Raw genomic sequence first — 25,022 nt, 5'->3', positions numbered from 1 at the left:
GATGTCTGCACACGAGCACACACGAGGCTCACAATCCCTCAGAGCATACAAAGTGTGACTGAGTGATGTGTCACCCACAAAAATGAAGAGCATATTTGAATTTCAAAAGGACAGCTCCCAAGGTTCAGCCTTCCCAGTTCTTAATTGTGTCTTAACTGCTCTAGCCTATTTTATGGATAGAGGTGGGCTGGTCCTCTATCTGAACTCCATTAGCCCAGTATTAGCCGTAGTGACCGTAATGGTTCCCACTTCATTACTCTGTTGCTGGGAGAGGCGAGATGATGGCCTAGGGGACAGATGAAGGCCGGGGGGTTCAGCATGGCTGGGCAGAGCTCAAGTGTGAACGGAGGAAACGCCCTTTGCCCATTCTCAGTCCCAAATTCTGTCTGAAACCCCGAAACTGGGTACCAGCCTGCATTCAATGCGCCCCTGTCCAACACAGATCCCTCACACAAAAGACTCAGCAGTTATGAATAAGTCTTTAGCTACAAACCACTCCCCCTCTCACGCATCAGGACACTTTAAGAGCAAATGAAACACACCAACAGATAAAACTACAATAGCCCATAATCCCATGTAATATTCATTTATTTACATTCACATCATTCATTCATTGTAAAAGATTTCAAAGGATGTCTACCTAAATACTCCAACATGTGCTAGGTACGCCAGAAGTTTTGTTACTGAACCCTTCACTCCTGTTTTTCTAGTAATTCCCAAAGTTATTAGGTCAAATTGCATTAATTGCTGCGAGCAGAGGCCATAAGGCATCTGCAACAGGCTGCCTTTGACAGCAGTGAACTGTGCATGTGTGGAGAATCCAGAAACAAGTGGCACTGTCCTATGGCTGAACCCAGGAACTGCTCTTACACATGTCTCACCTTTCATCCCATGACCCCATTATTTCTCCTTCCATAGAAACATCACCAAACAGAACATGTTTGATTGCCCTGGCCCTCCGATCCCTCTCCCTCTCATAATGTTATCTTAAGAAATGTGGAAACGATTGAACCTCCATTTGATTTTGGCGGCCAAAATGACTACCACATTGGCCATGAATGTGTGTGTGTGTGTGAGAGAGAGAAAGAGAGAGAGGAGTTCCCCCGAGAGATTGCACTGAGGGATTCCAGGAGTTGTGTGATCCACTTCCTCTCATCATGGCAAATTGACCATGTGCACTTGACGGCCAGCTGAGTAATCTCCTGACACGTCGGATTTAACACACCACTCTGCAATCACAGAAAGAAAAATAACTTTGGGGAAGAAAAGTCATAAATAACCTGGCAGAGAGGGAGCTTCACTCTCTACTTGCCCTCTGAACCTGGTTGAGAAAACAGTCAATAAAGGAGGAGGCACATGATTTTCGCTGAAGATATGTGGATGTAATCATTAGGAGAACCATTATATGACCGGGAGCGCAATACTAACCTTGTACACTGAAAACAGTCAAAAGTTATTTTTGATAATAATGGCAACAGGGAACATTTTAGGTCTGAGGACAGGATTTGGTATTGATAACTAATCTTACAAAAGATCAATGGATGCAAATTTATGACAACTCAAACAAATTGCTGAAACAAGGAAAAATGTAGAAAGCTACAGAAAAGTTCTATCCCGGACATAATGAAAATGCAAATCCTAGAAGCTGCAAAGAAGAGTAGCACATAACAGTTATGCATTTGGCATTAACTGCTGCTGCCCCAGTGGCATTTGCTAAAGGAAACTGTTTAAAGTCGGAGAGAGTTAGAGGGACACAGTGAGATGCCATCAGAGCATCAAGAAAACAGAGAATGAAGAAAACAGTGAAGAAAGAGAGACATTGCCAGAGACTGTCATTCCTCACTGGAGGTGTGAGCAGAAAGCAGTTTGAATCCAGGAGGATGTAGGCCGTGTTCGTTAGAAGCGAGGATTACATTTGGTTCTTGCACGACTGCCGACTTTTCATCACACAGTCACACTGAGCCACCGCTGGCCTCCCAAATCTGTTACCAGACGCCACTGAAAGTGGCCCACCAAACAGAAAAAGTCTGCTGCCATCTGAGGAACATAAAGGCTGATAGGTAGGAGTGGGTAGACAGAGGCTGAAATTGTTTGTACATTTACACAGCCACAGACCTGTCTAGGAGTGCATTTGTCTTTGAGTAACAGTGTGAAGTCAGAAGAGTGGTTGGGAGAAACAGAGAGGAGGGGAAGGAGAGAGTGAGTGAGGGAGGGAGGGCAGTTGAAGGGTTTAGGGGAAAAAAATGTGGTCATCAATTGCTGGCAGCAGATCCAGGGAGAAGATTATTGGACTGTAACCCAGCGGCAGATGTCTGATGAGTGTCTATTAACCTGCTTCCTACATCTCGTAGGCCGTGTCACTGATGAATTCAGACCAGGAGGCCTTGTCCCGCCCAATAGGAGGGGTCGGTAATCCCTCTCCAGGAAATAGCTGCCAGAGACCTCAAGCCCTGATTGGCTGTATTTGTGCTGCTCTGGCACAACTAACAGGAGAGGGATGCTATTGAGGAGACGGGAGTCAACTCCTGCTGCTTTCCCCTCCATTGCTCCACCATCATCGTTTCACCTCACTCTTTCATTCTTCTTTTTGTTTCTCTTCATCTGGTTCCTGTGTGTTTGTCTAACAGCTTGTTTATTCTGTCCTTACTTCTGTCCATGTGCAAATGCCTCTGTCGATAAGTCCCATCGCTGCTTTTACCCAAATCGACCTGAATAAGTCAACAGATCAAACATGCCTAGTCTTGTCTTGTCCACACTATGAAACACAGAAGCGTATTAGCTCAATGGCACAGCAGCTGGAGGTACAACATCACACAATTACCAGGGCCTTGGCCATAGCTCATCTAAATCCCACATATGAGGCTTGGATATGGGGTTACTTGACTGGGTTCCTGAGTCGCCACTGGTTCAGGTCCAGCAAATTACTACACGGACACGGCAAAGCCTCTCCCACCTGCTCCCCAACTCTGACTGCTACTTAGTTGTGCCCATACAGGAGAGTGGCTGAGACCATTAATAATCCTCTAAAGGCTGTTCTGTCACGGTTGTTGATAGGCAGCATCCATTAGGCCAATATAGTTTTATTTAGGATATGATTATCATTGTGGTCTGTAAAAAAAAAAGTAAATTTTACATATATATATATATATACCAAAAAAAGTTGAAAAACGATGAGAAACTGACACATTTTTATAAACCTTTTGTGGTCCATTTGGTGTGTTTGTAAAGGAAAGCATGTCCCAAATGACTGGGTGATATATGAGTTTGGTATCATCTGCCAACAATTCATATTTCTGTCATCACCTCTTGGACTTTTGCTTCCCTTCCCTTTTCTCTGTGCAGAACAAAACAGACAGTTTTGGAGGGTGGCCATCTGAAAGAAAACTCATCTCCACCCAACCATCTGAGTGTGCCAGTTAGTTTCCACTGAACCTGTTTAACTAGCGGCCCAGTAAGCATGGCCTAGGACAACATGGCTGGCTTGAGGCAGTGTGGAGGGCAGAGAGAGGGAATAAGGGGAGTGAGAGCTCAGGGTCTTCACATCTGTTCCTGTATTAAAGGCATATGGGCCGGGCCGAGCCATCCGCTCATGAGCATGCAAAGACCCCGTCCTGAGTCCAATCAGTGTTGATGGGGGTGATGTAATGGACCTGTGTTGGCCTCCCTTGTCCTCTCAAGCACAGTGCAACCACACAATGCCGCATAGTAGGCCTGACAACATGCCAGCTTGCTGTCAACACCTGCCCCTCAAACACTGCTGGGATGAAGGGACACATGCAGGGGGAGTGAAAGGATGGAGAGGGGTGTGGACTGAGGTAGGGAGAAAAAAGAGGGGGGCAGCCTGTAGGAGCACTAGATTCGCAGAGGGCTGAAGAGAGAAAAAAATAAATGGAGCAGAAAAGGACATAGGAATGGGTAAAAACAATAAATTATTGTTTTCAAGAACCTTGCATCAATTTAGCCATTTTTAACAGATAATGACCACATACCAACATGTTCATCTTGATATCAAATAAACATACTAAATATAATTTTAATGTAGCTGTGTTTTAAATAAGTTATATGCAGCTCAACAAAAATATGTTTTATTGCATGTTAGATACAAAAAAGGAAGGTTTGGGTTGTTTGTGTAGTCAGTAATAATTCTATAACCACTATCTAGCTCTCCTGCCAGATTCCAATTTGTGTTTTTCTGACAATATCCAAGACCAGAGAGAGAAGGGGAGATACAGTACAGTACACACACAGCAGTAGAGTGTGGTGTGTGTTGTCTATGTGTAAATGTGTGGCTGTATGGTAATCAGGAAGAGGCCTGCTGCGCTAACCTCCCTCTGTCAGAAAATTAGGAGCCTGTGGAACATGTCCCTTCCGCATTTATCAGTGACACCGCCATGCCTGGACCCACACAATTGTGTTTTTATCTGGCCCCACAAAACAACCATTCATCTTGGTGGTGTAACGGAGGAGAAGTTAAGGGAAGGGAACAGGATCAAGGGATACTACGCTTTGGTGATCAGGTATGCCGGTGAGGAAAGGGTGGCCTGGATGCCTGACTTGGCTGACTGAGTGTCATTTCGGGGTGGGGGGGCTTGTGTGCAGCTTGGCTTCTCAGAAGGATAAGGTGTAGTCGCTCTGTGGTGACCCAGCAGCTTGTTACAGGAGATGTAATGAGGTCAGATTACAGGCTAGTCCACAAACTGGCTGCAAAAGGTTGGCCCATAATCCCACAGTCATTAAAGGGATGCTTTGTTAAAAGTGGATGGAAGAGAGCGGGGAAAAAAGAGATGGAGTGAACGAAGAAGAGGGGAGAATATAAGAGGTGTGTGGGGGAACTCAATAACACTTGATTCGATATGAAAAGCCTCTTGTTGCCACCCAGGAGAAGCCCGGCTAGGAAGGATGTGAGGGAAGCCAGCCGAGAGACTCCTACAACCAGGAAACAAGACATGCCTTGTTCCGGGTTTAAGGAGCAAACAGATTAAGATGAATTGATGCAAGCTTAGTGACTTTGGAGAATGGGGGAGAAAAAACGCCCACAGATCAATAAGGCTTAGGAAGCAAGCAACCAAAGGCAGAATCTCCACTCACATTCTGGGGGATAACACTCATTGAAGGAAAGGGTCTTAGATCTCATATATCCTTACTTTGTGTGGTTTAGATGGGGAAAAAAAGGCATTCTGGTGTATAATAAAAGAATTAACAAATCTAAAGAAACAGGAAAAACAAGATTTTAAACAATGAGGTTTTCAGGGAAAAAAATGGAATTTAAAATTTTCTCCGGCACGCTGTAAAACATGGTGGAGAACATCGCTGAAAGTATGCAGGGCGTAGTAAATTTTGAAACAGGAACAATGAATCAAGGTTTCTACAATTCATATGAATATCTGCATATTTTTTTTAGAATTTACATTTCTGGGGTTTGAAAATGTAAGCGCCTGTACTAACTGCGTGCACTAAAACACACAAGGGTTTTAAAATAAAGCATATGCAGATCACACCAAAAGTCCTATTACTAGCAAGCTAACATACATCCAGTGTCCCACAGTGCACTGTGACAGATCCGTGCCTAAGCCGGTCTGGCGGGGCCTGCGCCCTCGTGTTTGCAGAGATCAGAGAGAATCATCTGGGTTAACATGGTAATTATACAGCAAAGCTTTGCTATCTCAGGCTAGATCTGATACTGTTTTTTCTCCTCTCTACTCAGGGATCTCAGGCCTCCAGTCAGGAGGAGCGACAGCCGTCTTCCAGAGCTAATCCCTCAAGAGGTGTTCTACCACTGTCAACTTAATGAAAATGAGCATGCTGTGAGTGCAGGCATTTGATTACAAGAATAAAAAAAAGACATGGCCCCATCTACTGTATCAATATTGACAGGCCTGAATGAAAGTCAAATTTCCTTTCCTATGTCCAGAATTCTCAGAAAGAAAATCAGCAGAAAATCTGCTCCTGGACTGTAGGCCAACACTACTCAGAAGCTATAAATTACTCTACCATAAAGTATTAAGGCTGGCCAACAACACTGTCTCTGATCCTAACCATGTCTTCAACAGTGAATACAAACTGTTACCATCAAATTGGAGGTACAGGATTTAATTAAGTTAGACTGAAGTACTCACCAGTCAATCCTAGAATTAAATACGCAGCTTAAGCCCAGATCGAATGTCCGCTGAAGGGCTTTGAATACAGTCCTCTGTGATTGTGATTATTCTAAATGTATGTATCTTTGTTTGTTGTCTTGTTATGCAAATAACGCTGCTGTGATGCAAGAAGTATTCCAGACATTCTCTGACAATAAAGTAACAGCATCAAATTACTAATAATATTTTTATTTCTGTATTAATATGGTTATGTTAATAATTGTTTGAATTAAATGTCAAACTGAAGACTGAATTGAAGCTGCATACGCGTGTGAGTCTGAAAAATGCATGTCTTGTGTTCAGTTCTTTAATTGCCTGTAAAGTTATTCATGCTCCTTCTTTTCCCTCTGACCTGTTAGCTTTGCTATTATGGGAGTATCTGAACACACGCATGCAGAATACCACAGTGGTTGGTGACCTCGACATCTGTTGAGACTGACTTGGTGGGCGTTCCTGGGCCTGGATCACGTGCTTTGGACTGACCCTGTATGGTGATTGAATTACAATTTAAAAAAAATAAAAATAGGTAAGCTGACCTCTAGCTAGACAGACTATTGCCTGACAAAATTATGAAAAGGGCACCAAGAGTAACATTTAGCTGCTTTACATAACATGACCAACTATAAGAACAATGTCACGTTGTTTTGTAGAAGTAGAACATTTTAAATAAAATATAGCTGACCTCTGACAGCACTGAAATTAGTATTTTCTTTGCCTCTCGTGTGGTGTTAAAAACTCAACCTACGAATGACCTTCAATCAATTTCAATTTGGAAAAATAAGCTGAAATGATATTGCTTGACCTATAATACAAAAAAAAATAATCAAATCTTGCAATATTATCACTGTATTAATCACAGTTTCAGTTAACCAAAAAAAAAACCCTGTGTGGGGGGGAAGGAGCACTGTACACCTACAACTGTTATTTCCCAGTATGTTTGTTTATATTTTTCTGTATTTATTGTATTGTGCATTGTTGCTGTGACCGCAGGTGTGCCCTTTAACCCCAAAGTCATTAGCCTTTGCAGTCTGGGTCTCTAAACTGCACCACGCTGGTGCAAAACACGTGCAGAGAAAGAGACAGAGAGAGAGAGAAACAGAGAGAGCGGGGAAGGGGAAGAAGGCTCTAGGGCCAATTACGGCCCAGAGAAAACAAAGGGCTATATTTCAATGATTCCTCCAGCTGTGCTGTTTATGAGCTGTGTGCTTAGTCTCTCTGTGACCTTCACCTCCACACTTGCCCTCTCTGAGGGAAAACAAGCTAAAATGCCCTGATGCTCAATCTTTCATTTCCCCTTGTTTTTCCAGTATTTCCACAATATTTTTTTTCTTCAGACGGTTGCCGAAAACATATTGTTTATTTGATTCAGAGTTCTGTTAATATTTGTTATTTCACAGTTTTTCATGCCGCAGCACTTTTAGTGCCACCTTGACATCTTGTTGTGCCATGTATGAAATAGCCTTAGAAATGAAAGTAAGAAAAAAATATGGACTAATCTAAGGCTTAATGGCAGGGCGTGTGTCATATGTAACCTTTATAACTTTGCTTGTCAGTCAGCACCCCACCACCATCACACATACACACGTGCACACCCATTACGGACCTCATAAGCAGGGTCTGGGTATCAGTCACTGTGGCCCTTTGACAGGTCTAACCTTCCCAAGCGGCGGGATACACCATCTTCACTGCAGTCCTATTGACCAAAGCAATAAGCCATTCTATATGGTGTATTAAAGTCATTTTCCACATGCTACCTCAGCACGACCCATTGTTCATGCAAGCTCCTGCTGACCATGAAGAGAGGTGGAAAGGGAAAAAAAAAGAAACCTTTCCAGAGCTCCCGGACCAAATTGCAACACTTTGCACAGTTCACATGATTTAAGGAATAAGTCCTCTACTGGAAATGTTTTTTTTTCCTTCCTAACTTAAAAGGTGCAGCCATTATCATGGTTACTTGTGAGGCAATTTTGGACTGCAGACTCTGTACCAGAAACAGCTCCACACTTGGAGGTCTATGTCCTGACAACCCAGAGAGCATGTTCCATTTATGTTCTCAATCCAGTCTCCCATTTCATTTCCCTTAAATTTGCAAGCAAAAAAGGGGAAGAGGAGGGGCTCTTTTGTTGGCAAGCAGTGGCTGTGTAATATGTTGAGGCCATCTGCGTAGTCCGGTGGCTGCTCTCTGCTGCTCCCTGTGTCAGAGGTGGTGTTGGAACCGCTGTGTACCTCACCCTGGCCTCTGCTGAAATCAGCTCCAGTCTGGGACCATGTGACAAATGATTCCAATCTAGGCTGAGCGCCCTTGACTTGACCCTGACCGCTGTAGACAATAAGGGCAAGCTCAGTCACTGGAAAAGATGTTCTGCGCTAATAAACCCGAGTGCGGACCAGGGGTAGCAGCGAGCGGAGGCACGACTGAGGGGTTGGGGGTGGGCTGAACAGGAGAAAGGGAGGGGGAGAGTTCAGGTTTTGACCTCTCAGGTGCAGGTTGATAATGAGTCTCCCTGTTTGCTCTGTGAAAATGACCTCAGAGAGATGAAAGGATCCAGAGCACAACAAAGAGCCTCATTCTCCGCTCCCCTGAAATGGGATCATTCTTGAGGATTGGCTTATGAATGCACTTTCTATTTCGCTGCTTTTAAAGGGCACTTAAGCCAAAATACAAACATGTAGAAGCAGTTGGGCTAGATGCCGCCGCACAGCCACTGAAACCAGGCACGCCTTCTCTCAGACCCCACACATGCAAACAAAACAGCCGAACGCACACATAAAAGCAGACGCTCACTTGCACACACATGCATGCAAGCACAAACATGTAAACACACACACACACACAGACAATATCCCAAATCCTGCTTGTGCCTCCCCTTGTCTCCTTAATAAACCCTATAAAATGAGTGTGCTCTTGCCAAGCTTGGTGCCGTAAACATGCCACTCCAGAAAGGTTCTGGGCATCCCGCTAGTTATGCTAATGAAACCCCCACCCTCCTCTGTTTTTCACTCTCTCTTATCCTGCTGGCACAGCCTTCAGTCTTCCGCAATACACCACTCCATTGTCATCCCCTGCCCCTGTTCTGCTGGCATCAGACTAGATAATACACAGCAAAACGAAGATCCAAGAACCCTTGTAAAAAAACATGGCAAGAGAATAATATGGTTATTATTTCTTTGAACTCAAAACCAGGCCATTGTTCTTCATTTTTGTGCCCCAATTTGTAGCAAAATATGGTACAAAATATGATTATCTTAACAATGCGTATGCATGGACGGCTAATTATAATGATATAAACAATGTCTCCGAGGTAAGCGATAGAAAAGACACAACAGGAGGTCATAATGTATTGAACAAAACAAAACTGACTGTTGAGCGTCGAGCAGTCAAAGTTGTTCACAGCCAGGAAGTAGAGGCAGGACTTCTTGTAGTGCCGATTCTGGCAAAGAACAGGGTATCAGCAGGTTCTTTGTCATGGGGACTTTGAGGAACTTAGTGTTGAGAGGGGAAAGTGCTGGGCACGACAGGAACCACTGAAGTCTGCTGAACTCTGCTGAGTGTCAATGTGGCAGCCTGGATTATATTCTCCCTCCTTTGGCTCCAAAACACGAAACCCACTTGACACTGCAGCCCAAACTTTTGTTTGTGTAAATCTAAGTGTGGGTAGGTGTGTGAGAATGCACATTTGTGTCTCTGTGTGTGTGTGTGTGTGTGTGTGAGCCTTCATGCAGCTTCGAGGCCGAGGTCTGTGCGTGTGGCTTTCTCAGAGTTGTTCGGTAAGCCAGGGCACTGACGTGGATTTGTGGCTTGACTGCAGAGGAGTTTATCGCAGATAATTACATAAGAATGTGCTGGAAAAGGAACAAACCACGGACAGTCTGGGCTGGCAGATGCTGAGCCTCGGCCTACACAGTGCCCCGTGCTCCCTGCACTCCAGCCTCACACACTCCAGCCCCCACTGGGCCTCTCTAAGCTTGAAAGGGCAGCAGAGAAAACACTGAAACACCAGGGAGCCCAAATCAGCTTCTCTTTTATAGCTCACCCTGCAGCCCCCTTACCTCTCTTTCATCCAGCGTACACAGAGGACAGTTCACTGCATACACAACTCAAAATATTCTATTTTTCAGCCTGTAGTTATACACAAGTTACTTTAAATGGGATAACTGTGAATTCAAGATTCACAATGGGTAAATAACATGGAATTATCTGTAACAAACACTACTGAATAATAGCAAAGAAAAAAACCAATAAAATTGATGATGATGATGGATGATTTATTTCTATATCAGCATTGTGTGAAACGTTTGCAAATCCAATTCTGGATTGTTTTTAATTCTCAGCCTCTTATAGTGTGTATTTAACTGGCCTATTTACATTTCTAATAGACAACAATGTGATATTTTTTGGCAACAGATGATGACTTGGATGTGTGGACTGTGATGCCACTGAAACGCGAACTGTAGTGTGACAGGGGACCAACTATGGTAGATGGACCTTCATAAGCCTACACAGTGTGGGAAATGTGTTACGACAACGAAATCTTTTGTTGCAGTGGACTAACGGTTACCTGCGGAGAGTCATCTTTAAGTGTTGACATGTCTGCTCAGTAGCTAGAAGGAAAAAAACTCATCTCCAACAAACAGAAATGTTTGCCAACAGTACAATAGAGAGAGAAAAAGGTGCAGTACTGCCATAAACACATGATCTGTCACCATGATAAAAAGCACAAGATAAACTCACTCACCCTGCGTTGTCAGTGACACACTCACTCATACAAAAAGACTAACAGATGTGTGCGCTACAGCAGCAGGTATAGAAAACAGTTGCGGGTTTAATGGTTTATTCTGTATTATGAAGGAAACCAAGAGCTCAGGGACCACTGAGATGCTTTTTGTAAGGTTCCTTCGCTTCTACTCAGCCATTAGATGGAAATTATTTCTGATCACTACCGAGCAGCACCTGAATCGAATGAGTGACCCCAAGGTGAACACGGTACTATATAGCCCTACTGCAGGCTCATTCAGCCATTCATCCACTGTAGACATCATTACTTCCATATTTTACAGGTGTCCAAAGTGATATGGTTGTACTGTGTGTGTGTGTGTGTGTGTGACAGAAAGATGTAAACGTAAGACTGGGAGACAGAGATTAAAGAGGGAGATGAGCTGTAAAACAAGGCATATCTCGAGTGAAACCTGGAAATCAGTCATCTTACATTCATCTGAAACATAGATTGTTATTTTAAAAAAAAACAAAAAACAAAAGCATATATATGTATGGTTGCAGAGGCTCCCAATACTCTGTATGTGTAATAAATCGCTTTGTCCAGGTTCCTTGTGTTCACTACAACATAAGTTTTGTTTTTACCAGGAAATAAAGTAATTCTCTCTTATAGAGCTCAAAAAAACTGTTGACACTGACAGTCGAGATTGATTGGAGGCTGAAATGCAGTGTCCATGTTTCTCCAAAGCACAAAATGGTCACTTATAGCATGTTATGGAGATTGCCTTCAGTATAACTATGTGTTTATGTGTGGTGAGAGGGGGAAATGTCTCTATTGCAGATGGTGTGTGTGTGTGTGTGTGTGTGTGTGTGTGTGTGTGGCAGGGGGTATCTATGTGCTGGTGTACCAAATTGGAAATTGAAGTTTATAAGGTCGCTGGCAAAAAGCTCTCCTCTGCCCTCTTAAGATAATGAAAACAGCAAAGCGGGAACTAAAATCTGACCACTGCAAAACTGAAACCGCACCAAGGTAAGAAGATGAATAACCTTGTGCACCAGCCCACTGAATTCTGGGTATCAATGCCTTTTCAATTCACTTACTTTTTCGCAATCATCAAGGTCAAAAGGCAGTTTCTGCTACCACAGAAATAAATAAAACAGGTTGGCAGCAAATTAAATAGAGAGGGGAACAAAGCCATGCCTCCAGCAAGTAACAGAAAAGAAAAAAAAAAAAAAACAAGAGTAGAAAATCTCACATGAAAGCTAATTTCAGATAACATCAAGCATTGCCATTTGACTAATTGGAATACACTTTACTCTTCATACAAAAATGCCATTAGCACTTAAATTATTTTGTGTTAAAGACTGCTATTGTTCAAAGCTTTATTTTCCCACCCATGACAGCATTTAAAAGAAGTCGATGGTGAAAATGGCAGATTAATCCAATTGTCTGTCATGATTACAATACCTTAAAAGAACACTGCATTAGCATTATTTTCTTGAGCAGAGATTTCACTTTGTCTATGAAACGTTCAAGTGTATTCCCTGTTTCCAGTATTCTGTCAGCGGTCCGTCTATCCCCACTTCCCCTCACCTACTTTTGAACAAGGTACGCTTGAGCTGAGCAGCTCTCACAAGTCCGCTAATGTTTGAATGTTCGTCATGTATCAGTTACAGCTGGCTAATGTCCAATGTTGCACTTAAGAGTATGCGTACAATCTATGAATCTAATTGCCTGTTTTTATGTCTCGTTTACAGCATTTCCCTTTATGTCAATCCCGTACGTGTTATTTAATGTTAAAGAACACGTTAGGTGTTTTCGATTCAGACTGCAATATGTCTTCATTTAGGATTGTGTACAACAGAGAAAAGTAACCAGGTCGCTCCAGTTCCTCACCGTAAACACAATTCAAAGGACCAGTGCTCACACAAACTGTGGTCTCAAAACCAAAAATCCAGACTCAGCGTAAAATTTTCAACTGCACACACTCAGGGAGAAGCTTGCTGACACTGAGGCCAGATAACGGATAACAAATAAATAAATTAATGAATAAATGAACTATAAATAAATACAGGTTATTTTCTATTGATAAACTACAGTCTACACAAAACACATAATAAAAAAAATTCTGGCTAAGTCGTGGTATCAATGGAGCGTTTAACAGACAAAAAAATCGACTGAGAATTTATCCTTGCTCTGCTTTTCCTTCATTTACTCCTATACAGGGCTCCCCCTGTTCTCAGCTGCTGTTTTCACAGGGTTTCTTTCCACAGAACAAGCCAGCAGAATTTAATAATCTTGTGATCATGTGATACTGAGGAGTGTCAGCCACCGCTCAAGGTTATTGTCTGCACCTGTTTCAGCATACAGTACACTTTTTGTTACAGGATCTGGTGCAGTTTGGCGAAAAATAGAAGACGGGTGAGAACAGTTTATTACTGTTTAGAAGCCTCCTTATGAGAGCAACACAAGCACATAAGAGAAAGAGAGTAATGATATGCTTTAGGTCAATATTTTACCCAATGATGCATTTTGGGAGGCACACCTCTGCAGGGCATGTGTGAAACAATGGGTGTCATAACTGGTCTGTGCAGCTTATTAATCTTCCCTCGCCCTCTAATCAATCTGTTTCTCCGCTCGCAAACACTGGTTACATTCCGGCGTTAAACGAGAGACCATCTTTCACTGTGGCACAAAAGGGTGGCTCCAGGATGGTGATGTCTCTCTCACAGGAGGCAGCCGGGAGTAACAGCACAAAGCGACTTCCTCAGGATGTTTTCAAATCAATGACAGCAAGATTAAGCAGGGGAAATGTTACCGAGAGCTGATGTGTTGTCAAGCTTGTGTAGCAGCAGAGGACATCAAGTTTTTCTTTCCATGGTTGATTCAGCTGTGTATGAATCAGCTAGGATAAGAGAAGTCATTTATTTCTAAGAGTTTGGCCTTCATTGTTTTTATCTTGAAGCCAAAAGAAAAATAGCGAGTGATTACATGCTGTCTAAATAACAGTTTTCAATGACAAAGCAAAGTCAGAGAGATTTCCGAAGTTGTGACATCATGTTATGTTGTGTCATTATCGAATTTAGGTTGGATTTTATTAGGCATATCCAGTGAAACAAGTGGTGTCATGCTTACAACTGGGAACCATTTGAGAAGTATGTTGTGAAGTCATATTGTAGTATTCAGCTAAAATTACCCCACAGATGACAGCAAGGGGAAGTAGCCACTATTCTTCTTATTCCCCACTGTACAGTCATACTGCAGCAATTATTCACAATCTTTGATTATCCTCAGAGAGGGGTGGGGGGGGGGGGATAATCATGGCTGAAAATCAATTTCAGGGACATCAGGAAAAATCAAAAAGCTAGTAGAGTGCCAACAGGGCCAAAGGCTTGTGCGAGAGAAGAGAAGGGATTTTTTTCTCATCATCGCTTCGGTTTTCCCTTTGCTAAGGGTAATCAGCCAGCAGCACCAGAGAGCTTGCTGTTAGTCAGAGCCAGATCCTGATCCTGTTCAGAGCTGCTAGTGATGTAGAGCCAGGTAGCATCCAATTAGTGCTTAGTGCAACTTAATGCAAAGTGCTGGCACTCAGCACACCGAATCCAACTAGTTGTCATAGAATTTCCACGCTTCTGCTGTCAAATTCATGAACATTTGCTGATTTGCTTTGCCTTCTCAAGGCACCATGAAGTTGAAATGAGACATTTGCATCAATGTTGTGCCGTGTATGGCCATTTTCTGCTAAAACAGATTGGCCTGATTACTGATGAGACAGCAGGCACGTCAGTGGCAGCTGCTTGATGCTTATTGACAACTGTGTTGCTTTAGAACCACATTTACTCTTTTTACATATAGAGCAATTTGCAATGGCACAGGTTCCAAAGCTCCGTAATGGAAGTAAATCCAATGAAAAAAAAACTCATTATTCATGATAAACCAAGAGCATGTACCATTTTTAATAAACAAAGCTGGAAGCTAAATTTCACACTTTGTTTATGTTCAATCGAGGCATGCCTCTTCATTTTCAATCTTTCTGGACTTGTCCAGATTGCTGGACTTATCTCGAGCAGCTGAGAGCAGATCACGTCTGATAATAACATATTTAAAGACAGCAGAAAAAAGCAACCCCACCCGGAGCTGGGTTATTCATAGCAGACTGATCTGGTAGATGAGACACTGAATGATGTGCCAGAGACATCACAAAAGGATAATATCTTATTTATCCACATTTCATGTATCTCAGCCCCCTGCACCTTTATTTGCAATCTTCTTTTCTTTCCTTTTCCTTTCCTCTGCCTGAATATAGACAGCTGCGAGGACCATCTCCACAGATTGTGGTCTTTGGCAGGAGGCAGACAATTGAGTTTTGCAAGTGGCATGGAACGAGACAAAGGGAACATGAGGTGGCTTCCTCCCTCTGTCTTCCTCCCTGTCAGGGCTCCACGGGCGGACTGCCCACTCTTTCATAACAGCATTAGCAGAAACTACACAGCAAAACAGGGGAAAATCCAGTCCACCATGTTTCCTCATCAGCGATGTCTTCTCTCTGACCTCCACCTTTGTTTCAGTGACTCACATGAATATGGAAGATGAATATGGGCCAACTTCTGAGGTTATGCCAAATTCAACAAGAGACAGGCTTGTCAACCATGAAATCGTCTTTGCAGACGGAGTATGGACAAATTTGGATTGGTGAGAGGCACTTTCATCCCTGGGAAATTTCCTGACCTTTATTTTATCTTCTAGACCATAAAGACCAGGTAAAATGCTATCATAACAACCAATATAAAGGAAAATGGTGGTCTATTATCCTCCATAATTCGTCTCTGGACATCCATCATCATTCACACTCTACTCAGTGTACCCTGCAGTCATCACAGGACACCCTCATAGTTGTGCAATGTGTAGCTTTCCCCTTTGCCCTTTCTTGGTAACACCCCCTGTGACAAACTTGGCTCAGCACCTACACACACACGCATGCACGCACACGCATGCACACGCACACACACACACACACACACACACACACACACACACACACACACTTCTGTTTGACCTCTGAGGTTCAGCGAGAGCATTAAATACCAATTAGGGTTGGGACGGGCCAAGCGGGGTCTGAGGATGTAGCAAGGCCTTGAGGAGGCCTGCGGGATGCAACTTATTGGTCCCTGGGCATAAAAATTTCTTTGTGTGTGTGTGTGTGTGTGTGTTGGTGAGCGAGAGAGATACTGTGTTTGTGAAGGATAAGAACATCAATAGCATTGACGACCTCTCTAGGGACGTATCCCAGCTTTATACACATATGAACAAAAACCACATCTGGATATTTTATTTAATGCAATGTCCGTGTTCCCTCCAGTAACATCCCTCTGTGAAGCCCGGGTTTCAGCTCAACTTATTTTCTATTACATCATAGCATAGGACTGAGCTTCGGTTCAGCTTGAAACTATAAGTACAGTTTGCTGCTGTTTATACAATATGTCTTAATAAATAACCAAATGACTCCACTGTAAGACTTCAATAGCTGTATGGTGGAAATTGGAGAGGTGCGATAAGATGCCTGCTGCTGGAAATTTGCCCCAGTTTAAGTCGGCTTTCATATTTTTGCAAAGCAAAAATGTCTGTTTTTCAAGTTCAGCATGTTCAACATAAACATCAACTTCAACAGCATTTTTTTCCCTCTGTCTTTCTCTTACTAAATAACGGGATCCTTTAAATTAAAAATGATCTGGTAATAAGCCTGGCGTTCAACAAGAACCATACAGCAAAATGCCCAACATAAAGTACGTAAGTGTCCTGCCTCTGAAACGTCCCTTTAATATTGGTCCTATGTAGACTTTTCCACTAAGCACACTGCTGCATTTTATTTATTTTATTTTTTAAGTTATTTATATTTCTCTCTTTTCTTCCTTTCTCCATGATAACTCTCGTTTTAGTCACATGGGTATATATGCTGTAATAACTCGGTTTTATGTCCAAAATAAAACAGCAATACAAGAGAAAGAATATTAGCAAATGGTCTGAAGGCAGCCCTCTGAGAAATATCCGTTTTCAGCAGTGAATCTTGAGACTGTGCGTGATGATCTGCTGTGGTTATCTGGTGGTTTCAGAGTCATGCCCTTTACTGTCCCTCTGCTATTTACCCACCAGACACACACAGCTTGATAAATGTTTTGTCTGACCTTCTAAATTTGTTTTCCTTCCTCTTAACTGTGATTTTATTTCCCTTGGACAGACCAGACAGTGTGTGTATGAGTGTGTGTGGATGTGTGTCTGTGTGCAAGCGTGTCTGTTTATTTTTTCGGTTTGCAAAGAATAAAAAAAACAAGGTCCACATCCAGAAAGATAAAATCTATCCTCTCCTTACTGAAAATCACTTCCCTCAGTTCCTCATTTCAATAAATGAACCATTGAACAAGCAAAGGAATTGGAACAACTGCTGATAGCCGAGTTCTAACAGCCACTGACCATCCATCTAGTGTGTGTCTGCATCAGTCCGGAAAGGGTTAAAGTCGCCACAGGCCAGAGTAGAGTCAACATCGGCCACGGCTTGGCTGGCCTACCCCGCCAGATCAATATCTGCAAATAATAAATTAGCTCCCCAGAGGGGTCGAACTAAACCTTCAGCAACACTGCCCTGGAAAAGTCCACAATTGGTGTGTGCGAGACTCAATAAGCCAGGTGAATGACTGTGCAGGGGCACATCTTTAGCACTCCATAATAGAAAATTAATGGTGCTCAAATCAGTGCTGAGGGCACCCTGAGGGTTACCTAATAGGCCTAGTTAGAACTGTCATCCCTCCCAGAGTCGCCTAAAATATCACATGCAAACACAGGGAGCCAAGAAGAGAGGGAGGAATGGGGAAGAAATATAAGTAAGCATGCAAGCCTTTGTGTGTGTGTGTGTGTGTGTGTGTGTGTGTGTGTGTTAACTGGGAGTAAATTTGATGAAGAGATTGTAAATAACAGGTAACTGTGATTACCTCCTGGTATTGATTACTTTAGTGACAATATCAGTAGGTGTTATTTTGAACTTGGAAGAGTGAACAGAAACTAAAGCTGTCAGAACAAACTTAGTAAAATCAAACAAGTGAATTTACTGCTAAACACAATCACTGTGTCTTTAGGTTGTGACTCGTCTTGTCTTGGTTTGTATTAGCCTATAGGTTCACATGACTCAGCACGCCATCAACTCACCTTTCAGGAAATAATGAAAAGATTGCACAAAGTCAATCAACACTAAACTATCTCTATACATTTAGAGTGCATGATCCCTTATTATTAGTACTAAAAACATTAATGTTAATTAATTGTCTAACTTTATTATAAGGAATAATTCACAGCGCCATGCGCGCACACACGGCTACTGGTATTCATTTTCATTATGATGACTGACGTTTCCTATCAGAATTAATATGTTTTAAATATAACAAAAAAGAGACTGGAAGAAATGAGAGATAACAGTGTAACAAAATATCATTCAAATTTCCCTCAATCCATTTTTCTTAATTTTCAGCCTTTAAAACAAAAACCCTAAAGACAAAAAAATAAAAAAAGCTAATTTCATTACCACATCACCATTTATGCAGTTAAATAAAAACACAAGTTCCAAATGAAGTCATTTAAAGTTTGTGGAGGAAAAAAGTAAATCCTAGAAATGCTAAGTAGATAATCAAGCACAATGCAGAAATGTGCCAGTATATCATGTTGGCTGTTTTCAAGCATAAACTTGTCCAATCCAGAGAGCTGTTTAAAAGCAGATCTATATGCCCAACAGGCTGGTAATGAGCCTTAAAAGCACATCTGATCACTTATTTCAGCTGGGTTATTCGCCTTCTCCACAAACTCAACTATTGGATTCAATAAACATACTCCATATTGATCCTGAGCCACCCGGCAGCACATGAAGCTCTTTTACCCACACTGAACAAGATTTATTACAACTTTGCATGCTGAACATGAATGAGGAGACACGCTTACACAAGCATGTGTGCACACTCGTGCAAACACACACCCACACACGCACACATACAGAAAAGGCAAAGTTTAAATACCCAAATGATTTCTAGTCAGTGGGCCCCGCACACATGCACACAACCTTTCGATCTTTTCTCTGACCCTAATTTGCTTATGCATTAATATCCCAGGGATTGGGGCACATGGGGAGGGGTTTGCCTTCTCATCTCTCCTCCTATTCCCCTCAGGTCTGGACTTCGGCAAACTGTCTGCTGCGTTGACACTGAACTTACCCACATGCCGCCACGCTGCCGTCCCCCAGCGCAAACAGAGTGTGTCGCTCTCCGCAGGCCACTTGAGATATTTTCAGAGATGATGGAAGATTCTGGAACAAACGCGGTGCCAGCTGGAAAAAAATAAATAAATAAAGTTCCCAGTGAGGTGAAGAAACACACTGTACCTCTGAGTTACTCTGTAGATAAGTTGGTACACTCCAGCAAGATGGCAAACATCCCAAAGACAGGCGCAGCTACAGCAGATCCTCTCGGTGTAGATGAAGACAGAACAACGTGAACAACAGAGGGAACAAGAAAGAAAGAGCATACTCCTTTATGACGCTGAGCTGTGCAGATCTGATGTTTTTAAGTCCCTGTGTGTATGTCGGTCTGTCTGTGTGTGTTCATGCCAGTGTCACAAAGAAAAAATGAAACAGCCCGTGAGAAGAAAAGAAAGCCTGGTTCCTCATCATGCGCTTGTTAGCTTGTCCAATCTATGGCAATCAGCACAGTCCCAGGGGTTGAAAGACACGAGATGCTGGGGAAAGGGAAGCCGAGGCTGAGGAAAAGATCAATACTGCACTGTGAAACAAGAAGTGTGGGCTATTTACTCTCCATTGATCTGATGATGCTGGAGAAACACCTCACTCGGCTATTAAATTGAGGGTATAAGTCTACTGTGAAGGGCTTTTTTTCCCTTCCTCTCTTTTTCTTTCTCTCTTTCTTCACCTCAAGGTCAAGAAAAAGCTAAAAACATCCACAAACAAACAAAAATGGATTGCTTGGGCCAGGGAAAGTAATTAATCTGCATTAAAATGCCAAGGGAACTTGCACTAACTACCCATCTTAAGTGAAGTTTTGCTCAGAGCGACAACAGACCCAGGACGGGATGGACTACTAGAGGACACAGTGATTAATACAAATAGACTGCTAGCATCCAGCAGAGCTTCACTGGTGCTACTTTGAGGCTATAGTTTCCACATGCACAACAATGTGAAGGATTTAAAAAAAAAAAAAAAGACTGAGCAGAAAAGGTCAGACAGGCCATTATGAAAGCAGGTTCAAGATCAAATCTGTTTTCATTTGGATTTTACTTCCGTAATTCAAATAATGTCTGTGACAATTTAGTTGTTTCACAGTTTCATATCATTTCCAAGAAATCAATAATCAACAATCTTGTATCTTGGAATTGCTTTCAATAAATGTGTGTCATTAAAGTCTAGAATGGCATTTAATAGGCTGAGAGCTTCTGCGTTTGGGTAGGTCATCCCTGAACCACAGCACATTTAACTAACATCCAGGAACTGTTTGACATTTTGGGTCACTGAAAGGATCGTTAGATGTTAAACGTTAAAGCTGTGCTAAAACATCCAGTGTGAGACTGAAGTGATTTTCTGACAAATGTGACCTGATTTGATTTCATGTCTGTCTTTGATTTTAAACGTGTGTATTGCCAATTATTGACAAGATGCACAACTCATGCTGAGTCATATTCAGCTGATGCTACTGTGCAAAAAATATTTCAGTTTCTGTCCTTCAAGATGTTTCAAGACTTGTTCAGTACCTTTAAAAAACAGCGCAAGCATGGTCACAATTAACATTTTACCAAGTTTAGACATAATACATTATATTATAAGTACTGCCAAAATTGTTCTTCATGTCAGGGTCAAACATGTTAACATCATATACTCTGTAATGTCACAGGACGCTATTAAAATTCTATTAAAGGTGCTTTTCAGTCAGCGTGTCGAGGCCTATACACGTGTTTAAGATGTTCATATGTGTTTAGACTTGGCTGTGAAAAGAAAATCACAACCACATGAAGATACAGCATGAAATCAGTGTCATTTCACACCCAGTTTGATGTAACAGTGCAGTTTATCACCAGAGTCTGTGCTAACAGGAAGGCACACTGCATGATGCTACAATAAATGCAACTGCACCGAAAAGGAAAAAAAAAGATTGTCTTGATAATTTGAGACTAGTTGTAAAAAGGAAAAAAAATGTTCAAGTCCCAAAGTAAGTACATAGTATATTATGAAAAAGTGGTGATAGTGTGTTATGTGAAGTATAATTCCATGGATATTTGATTCAGTTTTGGTACAAGACAGAAGATAAAAATAAAGCCATAAAATCCGTGTTGGTTTTCCCAACATGTACTCAGTGGCAGAGCTACTGACATCCAGATATTTTTCATGGTGTGAAACCTTTTCCCTCCATGTCTATCTTTGCCTTTCTTGTGCTCCTCGGAGGAGTAGCCTTATTGACTGTGTGGCTGTATTACAACAAGCAGTCTCTAATGACTCCCTGAAGACCTCTCTATCCCTACTGCCAGCCCTCCTTCTCTCTCTCTCTCTCTCTCTGCCTCGCTCCGTGTCTCTCCTTCTCTGCCTGCTCTTCAGGCTCCAGTTCAGCAGCTAATTAACCCTCTCTAATAGCGTAGATTACATTAGCTTTGAGCGGCTCGCACCCTCCACCGGACTCGCACTGCCACACAATGAACCCAGCCTTGCTTTACAAATCTCCCCCTTCACAAGAGCACAATTATGAATTCAAACAACTTCTTATCCACACTCACTCATCCAGGGACAGAAGCCCTCCTCTGCAACCTCCCCACTCCTACACTGCCACCCACCTCCCGGGCCTTCACGAGGGGAGTAATGAGAGAAAAGAAGACCACACAACAAGACGGCAATAACGGGGAGAGGGATATCAGGAGGGGGGTGGTGGAGGGAGGGACCCCTATTGGGTAAATCAGAGAGGTCACTATAGGTGTTTCATTGGATGAGCCTACAGAAGCCCAGCGATAACCCTCCATCTTAACATTCCTATTCAGAGCAGAATGGAATCTTAATTACTGTGGGCGGATAGAGCGAGAATGGGGAATACCGGGACCAAATGGAGGTTTGTGCTTTAAGTGGTCAAAGAGAGGGAATTAGGCGCAAGAATGAATGACTTAAGCCTGTGGAAGCTGTTTTCCCCACACACCGACAAAATGGGCGGGGAACATGAAAGCACGATGAAGACTTAAGGAATGTGTTTTCTTTATGTATTATTATAAATTTGCAGGTGATTTTGTGATGTATCTGACTGCTTTATCATTGAATCCAACTGATCAGCCAAAATCCATCATGTCTAAAAACATATTTCTCTTGCTAGAATAGGAGACTATCTATCACACAGTATTAAGCAGCCCACTTTGAGAATGTAAGAAGGTACTGTGGTTGGTTAGTCATCTTTGATGTGGTGGAGCTGACAGTGCTGCTGCTATTAAACTGCAGGAGTCTCGCCACACTATGAGTGTTTAAACCAATGGAGCATTTTTTGAATTGGAGGGGTTTTTTCTCTCTTATAGCACTTACAGCACTTAGTGGTGTTTTATGAATGACAATGAGAGAAAAAAAAAAGAAATAAAGTATGGAAGTAATGGATGTAATCTGCTCCGTCTTAATGTAAATTGGTACATTTGTAATGAAAGGACATTCTCATGTTTCTTTGTCCGAACAAGTAATTTTCCCTCCGTCCCTCTTCTGTAAGGCTTGCCATAGCAGCATTTTCTGCAGCACAGAGCACTCTCCTTTCTATTTCAATAGGACAGCTCATTTGCTAGACTCCTAGCCCAAACTGCTGACTGGGTTTTTCAAGGCTGTGTACTTTGAGTGCATGTGTGGACTAGCAAGTGCGTGCACGAGCGGGTGCTAAAAGAGAGAGAGAATGGGGGAGAAAGGCACGAAAGGACAGGCAAAATGGAGGGAAAGAGTGGGAGAGAGAACACATTGTATCATTAAGGTACTCAGAGATCATTAGATATAAAAGGGCAGCGCTATGCAAGGTCAGGGCTGCTGTGTTTTTCTAGGTCGGCAGAGGAGCAGTAAAACCAGTCTAATCAGCTGCTTCCCTCTCCTCCCCTCTCCCCCATATCGCTCCCTTCCTCTTCCATCTAGAGGTAGTGTGGATTACAGCCCAGTTTATCCATGCCCCTGTATGTATTTACTAACATTATCAAGGCTTATGAGCCAAGGACACAGTAAACCACACAAAAGGAACAGAAAGGCTTTGAGTTAGATATTGGCCTCATTACGGGGTAAAGTTGTTGGCTCCCTGTCTTGCTCCCAGGATGTACAAGGCCGCTTTAACAGGTGCAGCACATCGCTTGACTATCCAGTATTTTTCATTAAGACCACCCTTTAAAGTAGAGTTTAGCAACTGGCAGTCTGCCCCAGTAAAATGCATGTATCAGTGTGTGTCCCAAACAAAAACAACAACACACATCAGCGACACATCTTTGTCAGCTGTAGGAGAAGAACACAGATTTTATTAAGAGGTAAATCCACTTTGTATAAAAGTAACTCTTTCCACACACCCAGACTGGGACTAGATATTCAAACGTTATCAACCAAACTGTACCTGTGGCACCAAGTACCACTACTCCTAATTCTGTCTACAAATGCTCTGGTATAGTTTCTATTTTGGATTCTTATTGTTTTTCTCTTACTTGCTCTACTTATCAGTACTTATTTCTGCCACTGTGCTACTGAAACAACCAAATTCCCTGCAGGGGATCAAGGTTTAGCTTTTATCTTATCTCAGGCTGTCTTTTCTTTTCCTTTTTTTTAATACTTAACTAACTGAAATATTCCCAAAAAGAAATTGTCCTGATGCAGATCAAACTGAGATTATGTATCACTATTAGAAATCAAAACATTTCAGATAATACCGAGCCACAATTCCATCCCTTCACTCCTCATGCCGAAATTCTCACATGTCCAGCGAAGGACAAATCGCCACTGGCCTTGAGTGGCAGGGAGGCGATGTCGTTGGTTAGGTGGCATGTTCATCAAGATAATGACGAATGGCCTTAACACGCACCCTCTGCTTTATAGAAATGAATGTCCTGCTTGGCTTTCTTACTCAGCACTTTCACACTCTTTTTTTCCACCAAGCCTAAAACTGGACAGATTAGCCAAGCCTGTCTGGGAAAATGAACCCATCTAAAGCTTATCAATCAAACTGACTCCAGGCTTACCGAGAGAGGAAAACACACATCCAAAAAAGCATCACTGTACACCATTTTCCAGTGTGAATTTTTAGTGTTAAGTAGTTAGAGTAACAGAATAGGGTAGCGATCGAAGGCATTTGTGTGCCTGCACGGGATGAGAAGATGAAAGAGTGCGAGGGAGAGAAACAATGTGTAGAAGAATTCCTCTCCTGCTCTCGACTGTCTCATTAGGCTAATGTTTTTTTATAAGGCACTTCAAATGTCAAGGCATTGGTGGATTTAGTGTAAACTTAAATTCCATTACCTGGCAAGCATTAATTGCTAACTGAGCCCCGGGATCTCTCCCTTGGGGCCTCTATGTTTCCTCTCTGTCATCTGGCTAACTATTCTGTCTAGACTAACTTAGAGCACCATAATCCACCATGGGGATCAATAAACTGCACATAATTCAGCTCCAATAATGAGCTTTCACTTCAACACAAGCGCCTGCCCACTTCCCAAGGAACTGGCAGGGGCGTAAAATGATAATGTAATTATTAAAAGGACAGACAAAATGAGTAAGCACTTTCACACAGAGAGGGAGGGCGAGCCCGGCCTCAATTAGACACACTTAGAGCTATCATTGTTATTCGAGACAAAGCTAATCAAGGAGGAGATACAGGGGCATCCATTTCAGCAGGTAATGGAATGACGCTCTCCGGCTCTCCCATTTCCCCAGGCTCATGATGTTATAAAGGCTGCCCTGCAGTCATGCGTGAGTGGGCACTCTTTAATAGAGTGCAATGGATGTGGTTTCATCCACCAATCAGGGATAATCAGAGGAGGGGACTTGGAATGGAGAAGTTTAAGATTCACTCTCCCTAATAGCATCACATAAAACCTAAGTGTGAGGGAGGGATTACTTTACACCTGTAGTTTCCATTAGTAGTTCAGGAATAGA

The 25,022-nt window shown here is 42.5% G+C and overlaps 1 protein-coding gene across 5 annotated transcripts in view; it reads right to left on the bottom strand.

Moving 5' to 3' along the window:
* Positions 1 to 25,022, bottom strand: part of LOC124058128 (RCC1 domain-containing protein RUG3, mitochondrial-like) — a 286,532-nt gene that overhangs the window by 196,738 nt on the left and 64,772 nt on the right. For all 5 annotated transcript variants that reach the window (XM_046387041.1, XM_046387043.1, XM_046387042.1 and 2 more), the window contains one exon: positions 19,102 to 19,214. In XM_046387041.1, the coding sequence (XP_046242997.1) occupies positions 19,102 to 19,214 (113 nt within the window). The remainder of the gene's footprint in view (positions 1 to 19,101; positions 19,215 to 25,022) is intronic.

This window comes from Scatophagus argus, chromosome 4 (assembly GCF_020382885.2).
Source record: "Scatophagus argus isolate fScaArg1 chromosome 4, fScaArg1.pri, whole genome shotgun sequence".
NCBI classification, from domain to species: Eukaryota; Metazoa; Chordata; class Actinopteri; family Scatophagidae; genus Scatophagus; species Scatophagus argus.
The sequence above is the reverse complement of the archived record's forward strand: the minus strand, read 5'-3'. Positions and strand labels throughout refer to the sequence as shown.